The sequence below is a fragment of the Lampetra planeri genome, chromosome 51 (assembly GCF_965212315.1).
Source record: "Lampetra planeri chromosome 51, kcLamPlan1.2.h2, whole genome shotgun sequence".
NCBI classification, from domain to species: Eukaryota; Metazoa; Chordata; class Hyperoartia; order Petromyzontiformes; family Petromyzontidae; genus Lampetra; species Lampetra planeri.
In genome coordinates, this window is record NC_136157.1 from 3,849,853 (window position 1) to 3,862,685 (window position 12,833).

At 46.6% G+C, this 12,833-nt stretch overlaps 1 protein-coding gene across 1 annotated transcript in view; it reads right to left on the reverse strand.

The window, feature by feature from the left end:
• PROSER1 (proline and serine rich 1) overlaps nucleotides 1–12,833 on the reverse strand; it is a 55,898-nt gene that overhangs the window by 3,841 nt on the left and 39,224 nt on the right. Inside the window, exons 7-13 of the mRNA XM_078616662.1 lie at nucleotides 11,619–11,702; nucleotides 8,983–9,061; nucleotides 5,948–6,070; nucleotides 4,299–4,343; nucleotides 1,998–2,554; nucleotides 1,156–1,477; nucleotides 36–168 (exon numbers count right to left, since the gene is read on the reverse strand). Coding sequence (XP_078472788.1) covers nucleotides 36–168; nucleotides 1,156–1,477; nucleotides 1,998–2,554; nucleotides 4,299–4,343; nucleotides 5,948–6,070; nucleotides 8,983–9,061; nucleotides 11,619–11,702 — 1,343 coding nt within the window. The remainder of the gene's footprint in view (nucleotides 1–35; nucleotides 169–1,155; nucleotides 1,478–1,997; nucleotides 2,555–4,298; nucleotides 4,344–5,947; nucleotides 6,071–8,982; nucleotides 9,062–11,618; nucleotides 11,703–12,833) is intronic.

Below are 12,833 nucleotides of genomic sequence, written 5' to 3' on the forward strand. Positions count from 1 at the left end.
TAAATAATGCACTAATTTTTATTTTAGGGTCTCACCCTGCGCTGGAGATACCGGTGTCCCCGGCAGGGCTGGGAAGGGCTGTGAAGGCAGAGCGACCCAAAGAGCCCCCCACGGTTTGTGAGCTCCTCTCCGAGCCCCCCACGTCCACTGCGCTGCCCGCCGCCAGGGCTGGTGGCGACGACCATTGGCACGGAGGAGGACACAGTGCCGCGGCGTTAGCATCCGCAAGACCCCAGCGTTTAAACAAAGACAAAGCGATGAATAGCTCCTAAATTATATGAATATATTGTATGCACAAGGTACAGTATATGTATGTTGAATGTCTTTCCCACCATACATAGTCAACCGTGCTAATCGGAGGTGCGGGGGATGGACAACAAACCTAATTGTAAAAAGAGTAAAGTTTCAGCCTGGGAATTGTTTGCTTGTTTCCACTGCTGGAGGAAGGGCCTTCACTAGACGGAGCTCTAAGGAACCCCTCCAGTGGGTATTTGGCCTACTCTTCGATGCTGGTCAAATGTCTCAAAGAGATGGAAGTATCCACACTTTAACACTCAATATGCAACCTGCCGAATGGCAATACTCGTCTATACTGCTGTGTGGATACAGGTGGGGGATTTTATGAAAGTTGCCCAACGTTATAACTGCCGCACCGGGAGATGGCATCGAACCGGCGACCTCTGGATTGCAAGTCCAGCCTGCTGACCATTACACCGCGACAGCATCCCAGTTGTCCAACGTGGCTTCAATAACAAGTGGGGCCTTACGTCAGCACACACACTCGGTGGAACCTCTCAGTCTGGTGTGCTAGCCATCACAAACAGGTGCCAAGGTGGCGAGATGTTAACTACTTCGCCTGGTATACAGAGTTTATGGGTTCGATCCCAACCCTGACGCCTGCTGTATTTGGAGTTTGCATGTCTCTCTCCCCGTGGTCACGTGTATTTTTCTCCGGGTCCTCTGGTTTTTCCCTCCACGTTTAGAAACATGTGTTTAGAGTATTTTACTTCTATAAATTTCCACGTGATAAGCCACTTTATCTAGCTCGCATTTGTGGCCAGATCGCTTGTGAGAAAGTGCTATGCAGCTCAGTGGGCCTTACCTGGTAAAATAAAACGTGGCTTTATAGTTTTACAGTTCCCAAATGCAACTCACCCGCGTTGCCAGACTCGTGGTTTTTTCGCGACGACATCTCCTGCACAGCCGCGCTCGGCTGAACGTGCGACGCGGCCGTGGGCGAGGCACCCACAGCAAACGGCGCGAACCCGGCGGATGCCGGAGACGACGGGGGGAGGAACGCGTTCGTCTTCTTCTGCGGCGGTGGTGTTGGGGCCGAGCGGCTCTGCCCGTCGGTGCTGGCCGAGTGCCGCTTGCCGCCGTGCGTGTCGCTGTAGGAGTACCGCCGTGACTCCGCGTGGCTACCGGCGTTCGCTGGAGCCGTGCCGTCGGCCGCACCCCCGCCGCCGCCGCCAGCTGCCTAGAAGTGGGGTTTGCCGTGGTGTTGTTTTCCACGATGCGATAATACCGAGCGTCGTGTTACGACGATTTTCGCAAAGTCAGTTTCCCGTTACTTTGCACATTTATTTCATGATGTTTTACCTTGTTGTGCTTTGGTGTACTTTGAGTACAAAAAGATTACATAAACAATCAACAGCAGTTCATTCGACATAAGCCTGGTATAAATGTAATTGTTACCTCACAATCTATGCCGCTAAAAACGCAGACTTTAAAAAAAATGTTATATAATCGCCATGCTCTCCATTGCTGCGCAAAACGTTTTACAAAGCACTAACGTAATGCATAATAGCTATTCTTTTAGAATGTCACTTGGTATTCACTGTGATTTTATTTTATCAGAAAATCAAATAATTAACAACAAAAAATAACGAGCCCAGTAAGCACGACGTGACGATATCTTTCAAAACGAATGATACGATTAGCGTGGATCCTATGTTGTACGACATATCGTAGTATTGCCACAATGTGGCCAAGCCTACCTGGAAGTTTGCCGGCAGCGATGGAAAGGGGGCGGCCGCCGATGGCAGGGCCGACGTGTCGGTGGTGGCGGCGACAGCAGTGGCGCCAGGGTGGTGGTACGGCTGCTGAGCCAAGGGGAATGACCCCGAGAGTGCCGGCAGGAAACTCTCAGCCGCAGATCCCGACGAACCGAGGGACGCGGAGATTGGCGGCGTGGACGGGTAGGGCGGCGGGGCGGCCGACGGCAGTGCTTGCGACGCGGTGCTGCTGGGCGGGCGGAAGGGTTTTTGCGACCCCCCGTGGAAGCTCGAGTAGGTTGGCGGGGGAGCGGCTGCACCAGCGGTCGCCAGATACTGTGCCGACGGCAGGCACTCCGCCGCTGCTCCTCCCGCGGGGGCCCCAGAAGACTGGAAAGCAGAGTTAGCCTGGATCGCTTGGGCCAATGCTGGCATTAACGTGGAGGCAGGAGTCGATGTGGCGGGCGACGGGTAAGCGTGGGTGCTGGCGGATGATCCCGGAGGTGGCTTTGTGGGCTTGGTCGAAGAAGCGTGGGATGATTTGGAGCTGCCAGAGTGACCTGGTAGAAAACGGTTGGGCATCTCAACAATAATGTGCATGTATGTGTGTGTATGCATGCAGGTGTGTGTATGTGTGTGTGTATGGGGAGCGGTTGTCTAGCGGTTAGCGCGTTGCGCTATGAACCCGGCGACCCGGGTTCGATTCCCGCTCACGGAGCAACACCGGTGACGATTATCTGAACCGGTCCTTGGCCTCCCCTAGGTCGACTCAGCCTGAAATGAGTACCTGGTGCGGTGTGTAAACATCGCCACTGGGGAGACAAAGGCGGTCGGGCGTGGTGCTGGCCACCCACCCCCTCGTGTACCGTTCCGGCCTTCATAGGTGCTCGCTAACAGCACTTTCCCCTACAGTCTGTTAAGGTTATACGGGGGATCTTTGTCTTTTTGTGTACGAATTTAAACTATACAACTAAACGATAAATAATATTTGATTTTACCAGGTAAGGCCCACTGAGCTACATAGCTCTTTTCCAGAAGCAAACTGGCCACAAATGATAGCTCAATGAAGTGGCTTATCACGTGGAAATTTACGCCAGCTAAATACTCTAAGCATATGTTGATTCTAAACTTGGGAGGGAAAAACTGGAGGACCTGCAGAAAAATCCAAGTGACCACGGTGAGAACATGCAAACTCTAAATATACAGGCGTCAGGGTCAGGATCGTACCCACGACCACCTGTAAACCAAGCGAGGTAGTTAACATCTCACCATGTATGTGAAACTCTGCATATGTATATCAGTATGTATAACTTATCTTTCGCACCATACATCGTCAACCACGCTAATCGGAGGTGCGAGTGTGTATGTATATGTGTGTGTGTATGTATGTGTTTCATAGGTGCTCGCTAACAGCACGTGTCCTTACAGTCTGTTAAGGCTAAACGGGGATTTTTGTCTTTGTATGTGTTTCAGTCTTTCCTTGCTCAGATAAACCTCAATGAGACTCTGGACTGTTTCCACGAGCGTCCTGCCATCTCATGGTTGAGTAAACCATGCGTGCCAATGCGTGCCAATGCGTAGGGATGTACATTGATTAAACCCAATTCCTGTGCTCATGATACAGGTAATCGAACATTTTTCGTGAGAATTGATGATCTACAATTCAGGAAAATGACATTCAAATTATATACTGTCGCATTTAGTTTAGTTGAGTGAAGAAAAAGTGTGTTAATGGTTAATGCCGCAAACGATACAATAAAAATTATACAAAAGTAACCGACTTATAACCAATGACAATTCCGTTTCTCTTGCTGATAAGTTAAGTGGAAATTAAAAATGCAAAACACCGACACATAAAATACAATCGAAAACAACAAATGACTGCAACATCCGTATCTGTACGGAACTGGAGTGTCTGGAGAAAAACAATGCATGTAAGATGCGTATAACACTCACATCTCTACACAGATATTTTAAGAATCCATTGCTGCAGAACCATCTGCTAACCAACTACCTCGTAACCCACCAAACCTACGAAAACCCTGCAATGTCCTGGCATTCTCTCATTCATGTAGTAACTAGGCACATACACACTCATCGTTTTAGATCTAACAAGGCCGTAGGAGAACCGGTCTCACAACAGTGACGACAGCCTGACCGTCTTACTGGTACCATGATGGAACCAGAGCGCACGTTGACGGATGCCCTGACAAACAGACATGAGCGCGTGCTTCCCCGCGGACCCTTCACAGCGATACACACCTGTGCAGGTGTGGTCATTAGGACGTTAATAAATGCACTCACTGTGACTGGTGGACTGTTTTATTACGCTGGGCTGAGCGTCTGGATCTGTAGCAAAAAAGAGAAAAACACGTAGAAAGTGACAGGTTTAGACAGACATACTCACACAACACTGTCTTGAAGTCACTCATGTATGTCTCACTGCAAGACAGTGAAAAACGGTGTAAATATTAGCAGTGAAAAACAAGTACTTGTGCACAAGAGTATACGTGTGGCCATCCTATTGTTTGCTCCAGCGACCGCATGACAAAGGGCCTCCAATAGAGAAAACTCGAGAGGGTATTTGGCCTACTCTTCCACGATGTACTTGTGAACAAGAATATGTTTTACTTTTATTACCGAAAGAACCAAGAATAAGTCTACATTATAGACTGCCAGTACGCTCACTCAGTTTAATAACCATTGCTACAGTCTACATTATAGACTGCCAGTACACTCACTCCGATTAAGAACCAGGCTACAGTCTACATCAGTGGTTTTTTGTTTTTTATTATTTTTATTTCAGTATAGGTGTGGCCCTCCTATTGTTTGCTCGAGTTACTGCAGGACAAAAGGCCTCCACGAGAGAAAACTCGATAGGTATTTGGTCTACTCTTCCACGATGTACTTGTGAACAAGAGTAGAGATGTGGCCCTCCAATTGTTTGCTCAAGCTACTGCAGGAGAAAGGGCCTCCAATTGAGAAAAGCCGAGAGGGTTATTTGGTCTACTCTTCCACACTTGTACTCCACCACGTTACCTGTCAATCGACTAACTGTGGGTGTACCCATCCATGCTGCTGGGAGGGCACAGGCGCGCGGGGGATTTAGGATACTTGGTCACTGCTTCAACTGTCGTGCCAGAAATTTTAATTGAACCGGCGACGTCTAGATCGCAAGTGCAGTCTGCTAAACCATTACACCAAAGAATGTTACACTTCGATTTTAAGTTTCCGTGACTGCAGGGATGGGTACACCCACAGTTAGTCGAAACAATTGCTGTGGTTGTCCCACCTGATGACGGACGCTTGTGTTGTGTCCGAAACGTCGTGATTTCATTTTATTTTATACCTACGTGACTTTGCCGAAAGAAACAAAGAGTAATGTTATACTTACCAATCACTGCCTATTTCCTAAATACACATATTAACATTGTTTTACCCCTGACTTATTAGACCACATGTGTATTCCTCTCCGTGAAAATAAATACATTTGCCTTAGGTGCATGAAAAAAAACCAATGTGTCCAATCAATATTAATATGATACTTTTTTATTCACCAACACTTGTAGTATTAACGAGGACAGCACCTGGGTTCAAACCACACACCTTTGCAACTAGTGAAAAATGCGCCACCGCCTGGACACGTCAACGGATTATTAAACCTAAACTTTTATTTTACCACATAAGTCCCACTGAGCTGTATAGCTCTTTTTAAAAAGCGACCTGGCCACGAACGATAGCGCAACGAAGTGGCTTATCCCTGCGTGGAAATTTAAAGCGGCCAAATACTATAAACGAGCGACGTCGAGTCTAAATACGGAGGGAGAAACCGGAGGACCCGCGGAAAAATCCACGCGAATTTGCAATTCAAATATACAGCAGGCGTCAGGGTCATTATAATAAACCACCACCGCCCCCCCCCGGAGTCACATCTGCAGACTTTCGTTACGCACCAGCCTTAATGTGGGCGAGGACAGGAGTTGGCACAGCCGACTTTGAGGAGGGAGGCTGTGCCGAAGAGCCGACGGCCGCCGTGATGCCGCTGGCAGACGTCACGGAGATCGGCTTCGAGATGGCTGGGCGAGAAAGAGACAACGGTGTGAGAGAGACAGCTGTGTGAGCAACAGCTGTGTGAGCAACATCTGTGTGAGCAACATCTGTGTGAGAGAGAGACAAATTGCCTGATGCTTGTGAGCCATGGGCGGCACTCACAGGCTCCGGCAAAACTGGCTTTGCTACCAGGGGAGCCACTTGAATAAAAGTAATCGCGAATATCCACATGGGCGTAAGACAAGTCGAGAGAGAGACACACTGCTTAATCAGGGACTTTACCAAAATTATTCCCTTTCATCATACGTACGTTTTTGAATGTATACACGTGACTAGGAAGGGGAGCATTGATGCAGTGGTTAGCGCGCTATACGATGAACCCGGCCACCTGAGTTTGATTCCCGGCTCAGGCAGGCATCGGGCATATTATGGATGGTAAAATATGTTGAATTTATTTTAATTATTACACAGATGACTGTATTTATTACACAGTTTAACCAGTTGCCTGACTATTTTACATGGGAAATCCGTGGTGCGTGAGTACAGTAGCAAAAGACAAAGACAAAAACATCAATATTGATCCTCCCCCTTTGCATAACTCCACCACTACTCACCCCAAGAGGCCTAGCTATTCATCTCTGGTAAGTTCTATCTTATTCATAATAGAGGTTTTTTGGGTTAGATCGCGTGAATATATAAATGTGTCGTTAAAACCCGCCACCACCCGACACAGCCAACTAGTAAGGGTTGAACGTGCCAATTCGTCACTAGTACAGGGCACCGGTGTGTTGGAGAACCAAGCCACAACATTTACAAACTGAGTACGACGTTTCGCCAGTAGCTACAACTCGCTTCATCAGGCAACAGCCAGATTTGTGGAGAAGTCTTACTGTTCCGTTCCTTATATAGAGGCGTAGATGTGGTGACCACACTTCTGCGCTCTTGCGCTAGTTGTAATTACTGGCGAAACGTCGGACTCAGTTTGTAAATTGTAAATGGTGTGGCTTGGCTCTTCCACACACTGGTGTGCTGTACGAGTATACTACACTATACACATTTTTTTTCCCCTTTACATTTCTGAAAGTCACTACGTGGTGGATACGCGAATCATGCTGCCATCTCCGAGGCGCAAAAAAAACACCCGGCACATTTAACTGGGCGAAGACAAATATCTCGTTACCAGGAGAGAGGGAGAACTACCTCTGGATTTGTGATCTCAAGCGGCGTATCATCATCATCATCATTGTTATTACGCAACTAACAAAAACCGGGAATTTCAATGCCCCGGGAAGACTTGCAGAGGACGTCTTTGGGAAAAAGCAGGACAGGTGGCAACTCCCTAAGTGTTTAGCCAGCCGACTGGCACACACCACAACATGCCCCAGGCCAAATCGGCCTGGCTGGCTGGGGCATGTTGTGGTGTGTGCCGCGTAGTCATGCGGCAACACGCGCACGTGTTTGTTTTCGCACGTGGGCTCGCGCATGCCTGCTGTTGGTGTTTGCGTGTGATCTGTTTGCTTGCAATTTTGCACGCGCGTGCACAGCATCACGCGCAGACCCCCGCGGACGCTTCGCAGCCACCTCGCCACCGTTGCGCTGCGTTGCCACGAGTGACGAATTGGCACGTTCTGTTTACGTGACAACCCTTACTAGTTGGCTGTGTCGGGTGGTGGCGGTTTTTAACGACACAACATTTATATATTTACGCGATCTAACCCAAAAAACCTCTATTATGCATGATATTGGTCGCGAATGCCTATGTGTTAAATTTCTATCTTATTACTTGCAATCATTATTAAAAGTTAAAATGTATGTTACCTTATAGCCAGATGTGTTTTTGTACACTTCAATGACATTTAGTCACGCATTTTTTTCTATTCCAGAAATGTGGGCTAGGAATGCAACCCCCCATTTTAACATCATGTCTATAGGAAATTACAGTTCGCTTCAAGTATTTTCCAGCTAAGTCACCATACATCCCTCATGCATAGCGGGGGATTCAAGTTTTGTTTACAGGTAGGTGAGTGGCTAGGTAGGCAGGCAGGGAAGTAAGTGTGTGGTAAACAAGCAGCAAGGCAGGCAGGTCGTTCGAAAAAAAAGTGCATCCACACTTTATTGATGAAAATAAGAATAGGTTTTACCCTTAATTTCTGACAAAAAACAGGTGTAAAGATGTTCAAACACCAAACAGATACCTTTTGCAAGGCATCAAGTCTGCATTAACCACACGCACTTGTGGCAAAGCGTGCAAACAAACATGCTCCGACTTCTGGGTGTTTGAACATCTTAACACCTGTTTTATTTACAGAGAAGGTTAAAACCTATTCTCATTTTAATCATTTTGGATACTTGCAAAAAAGGTCCCATATCTACACTAGAGGGAAAGGGAAGTCTGGACCGCCCTACTCAACATAATGCCGCCGCGACCCTCACCAGGACGAGCAGACTGACAAACAAATGATCGAGCTACACTGTATTGTTACGGAGTACACCGATGCATTCATATAGGTTGTGTGTAGGCATGCAACCATCTCAGTTTTTGGGGAGCTCAATGAAGACTGTCGTGTCTATAGTTGGGACAATTAATTATCCAATTGTAAACAATTATTCAACTCAAAATTGACAACCCTTTTTGTCGTGATTCTTTACTTGGGCCCTTTTCAAATATGGTCACCACCCTAAAATCTTGCCTCCTGAAGGCATTGAAACCACCGCACACGTGACACCCACACCAATGCCATCACAGAGCCTCACCCATTACCTCCCGTCGGCAACACACGGGAACAGAGGTGCGAGACTTTTTTCCCCAACTATCGTGTCGTGCAATTAGTCGAGTCATCAAACCCCGATAATAATCTCTGGAATAAATGGTTACGCAAAAAAAGTTTGGATATCGTGTTTGTACTCGTGTAAAAAGGAAAAACCCAGGACCACTTACTTGGTGCAAAGGTGGCGTGGACTATAGGCGAAGGGATCGGGTAAGGCACGGGCCGCATCGGATTGTAGGTCACGGGACTCTGGACAGCAGAGAACGGGCACAATGCAAATTCACGTAGGCAACTAAAAATGAATAAATGTCAAGCGAACCCAATTCACTCGTGTGTAAGAAATGGCAGCATGACTCAAGTGATTAAAATGACTTTCAAGTGTTCCCAGACACATGTTTTTGAGTAATTTTTACACGACTGTGGTAGTGGTGGTGATAATGATTTAGCAGCTGCTACTGCTGATGATGATACACAATATTGGGATGCATTAAGCAGGTCTAATTCACCAAATAATTACATTCGTGAATTATCATTAATTTAGATTGCTTTATATCAGTTACCTCTAATGTGATCAAAGTATGAGAAAGCAAGGTTGCAAGCTGACAGCGACCGTTTGAAGCTGTCCATGATTCCCGAGGTTCATTTTGCATTTCAAAACCATGATTTGATGTCATTCATCTGTGTAATTACCAGGCAGCTGCAACACTTTAACTTTTGACCCCCTGCAAATTGGCAGAAGAGAGCGCATTTGCCATTATGCAAACCTGTGTTCCCTTGCTCAAGCCACTGTGGACAGAACAGCCTCGACCAGAGAGGGGTCTACAGAGCCCCTTTAGAGTGTATTTGGCCTACTCTATCATGTTGGCAAAACATCTTGGCAGAGGTGGGTGCACCCACACTTTAGTCCACCGCACGAGACCTGGCAATTTACTGTGGTGTACTCCTGGGTAGAACAGAGGTGGGGGAATTTAAGAAACTTGTGTCATTGTTTCAACTGCCATGCCGGGAGTGGAGTGGTCCACCGAGCCGTGGCCTGTTAAAAACAGAGCCGTCGCAGGCCACATTTGGCCCATGGGCCACCAGTTGAAAAACCCATTGGTCTTCGATGTGTTTTCGGGTTGTACCATGAAGCCACAATACCTTGCTGATCTCGTCAAGGGGCGTAAACCATCACGTGAACTCCGATCATCCTCACAGCTGCAGCTTTTGGCTAGCCATCGAACAAAAGACGGTCACTGCATCGCACGCTTTCGGGTGCGCTTCTGCGGCGGTCTGGAATGCTCTTCCTTCTGATATTAGCAAGTCACTGGAGCTATGCACTTTTAAATCTAGATTGAAAACCCATTTCTTTAGAACTGCTTTTTGTGTTTTGTTTGTTGTCCTTCCCCCCGCACCTACAATTAGCACGGTTGGCTACGTACGGTGTGAAAGAAATTCAACACAAACACAATGTTGCTTGGCATGATGTCCAAAGTTTTGCTCCGAATGCCACAAGTTTCTTCAGAGGGACATCATGCCGAACAACAAGCAGCACGACCCAAGACCACATTGGACAGCAATAAAGCATGAGTTTGCAAACCTACGGAGGACGATTCCCCCAGCATTTAGTACAAAACCCTCTCGGCAGAGTGATTAAACTCCCTTGATCCGAGTGGGCAAGGAGAGGTGGACGAGCAAAGTGAGCTCTAAACAACAAATAATATATACAGTAGATTGTCAATTTATCCGCGTGCGGTTTATCCGATTTGCGGATTAACTGGGCACCTGAGATTTTGACATAAATTCGTGGATTTTCCTTTCAGCCCAAATGAATCATCTAAAAACAGTTATACATCGTTCTTGTTGGAAATGTTTATTACAAGTCATGTGCTTAGACCGACCAAATATGTGCTCCGGTTAATCCGAAATCCACGTGATCGCCTCTACAGTGCAGTAGTTGCATATCTTTGCAACAATGGCCTGAGTTTGACTGATGTTGATTGGCGTGGTTCTGCTCCCCACTTAGTGGGCAGAGAAGGAATGTATTATCACTGAGCACGTGCATTGATCGGTCAATTGTATATTCATGGTTTGTGGCAAAGAGATCCGCGTAAAATGAATATTTTTGGATTATTAGCAATTTTGAATTATCCACAGTCATCCTCCCAGTCATTAGCATGGGTAATCGAGGGTCTACTGTGTATATTTGATATTGCACAAGCATAAACCACAGACAAGCAACACGTAAACAAATAACACTGCCCTACAAAGTAATATTTTATTCACCATCACAAATTAGTTAACGTATATATGTCTGACTTTCGAAGGATTTGCCAGTTACTTAATATCGAATGGGTTATTGTACATATTCCAATTTAACACTGTTCATTTAGAAACATTCTCAGCATTAATTTCCTATCTAGGTCATATGGTAAATATGACCTCGATAACTCTCTGCTATGAAGAGCCATTGAACATGTTGCGTGAAACTAAACAATATTTTATTTTACCAGGTAAGGCCCACTGAGGCATACAGCTCTTTTTCAGAAGTGACCCGTTCACAAATGATAGCTCAACTAAGTGGCTTATCATATAGAAACAAATAGCAGCAAAATACTCTAAACGCATGTTTCTAAATGTGGAGGGGAAAACCAGAGGACCCGGAGAAAAATCCACACGACCACGGGGAGAACATGCAAAACTTTAAATATACAGGCGTCAGGCTCGGGATCAAACCCACAACCTACTGTATACGAGGCGAGGTAGTTAACATCTCACCAACGAGTTTGTGATTCGTGAGCGTGAAAGTGAGAATGAGTCTTCTTACCGCCTTGCACGCTCCCAGAACGGAGGCAGCGACACCTCTTGTCCGTAAGTAAGGGTTCTCAGAGTCCTTGCTCAGCGTGTCCCTCTGTGAGATGGGGAGACAAGGGGTGGGGGGGATACACAAACACGCTCAGCACAGTGCCGGTCATCCACTTGGTGAACCGAAATTGTTTACTCGCTACCTTCAGAATTGCGATCCACTTGGTGAACCGAAATTGTTCACTAGCTCCTTTCAACAACGCGATCCACTTGGTGACCAAAATCGTTCACAACAGCGACTATCAATTAACCGGTAAATCTTTGAATTGAATATTGTGGGGAAGGACACATACTGTAGATTGTAAGGGTGACCTTAAATTCGCACCAAGAAAATCAATTATAGCATTTTGTCACAGGGAGAGACTGATCTCCGGAATAGAAATTGCTCAGGGGTGCCCAAGGATATGAGCAATGCCCCAAACTCATATGGGCATGGAGACACTGATGCAAATTCATTCTTTAGTAAACGTCAGCATCTCCCTGCTCAAATAAGCATGGGGCAGTGCTTTCCTCTATATTTCACTGGGAGCCAGCGGTGCAAGTTACACATTCCTATGCCAGCGAATCCATAGGATAGCCAAACTGAAGTTCCCACAATGCAATACCTATTTTGTGAATCATGGAGCAATGATGGGGGTTCATTTATGTCCCAGAGTGAAGGTCACTTCTGAAAAACACACGATTGAGAAAGCGCTGGCTTGTGTCTGCCTCACTCTATCTCCAATTGTCCGATCGTAAAGCAAATGAAACTCTGGACATCCGCGAGTGCTGCTCACACATTGACGCACACCGACTACTATATTTTAAGGTAGGGCGGGTTTATTCAGTGTGAGGTACGGCTCTGCCACCGCCTTCCCCATCTACAGCCGACAGCGTTGGACGTTAATGGCACGGTGAGTCATGTGGAATGGATTTTTTCGGGCTCCTTGTGGTGAGATATGGTCTACACACCGAGAGAGGAAATCACCACGTATTCACTATTTATAGCGGGGCAGCTTGTGTGACCAAGTCAGCAATTTAGCTATTAACCCAATGTGCATGTCGTAGGTCTCTGTAGCCATACTTTACCAGTGTTTCCAATACAGACATACAGAACCGCATCTAAATTCCAACTTCATATACAGTGATTGCTTTAAACTAATATTCAATTATATATTCTCAGGAAGCCCTCGTGAGT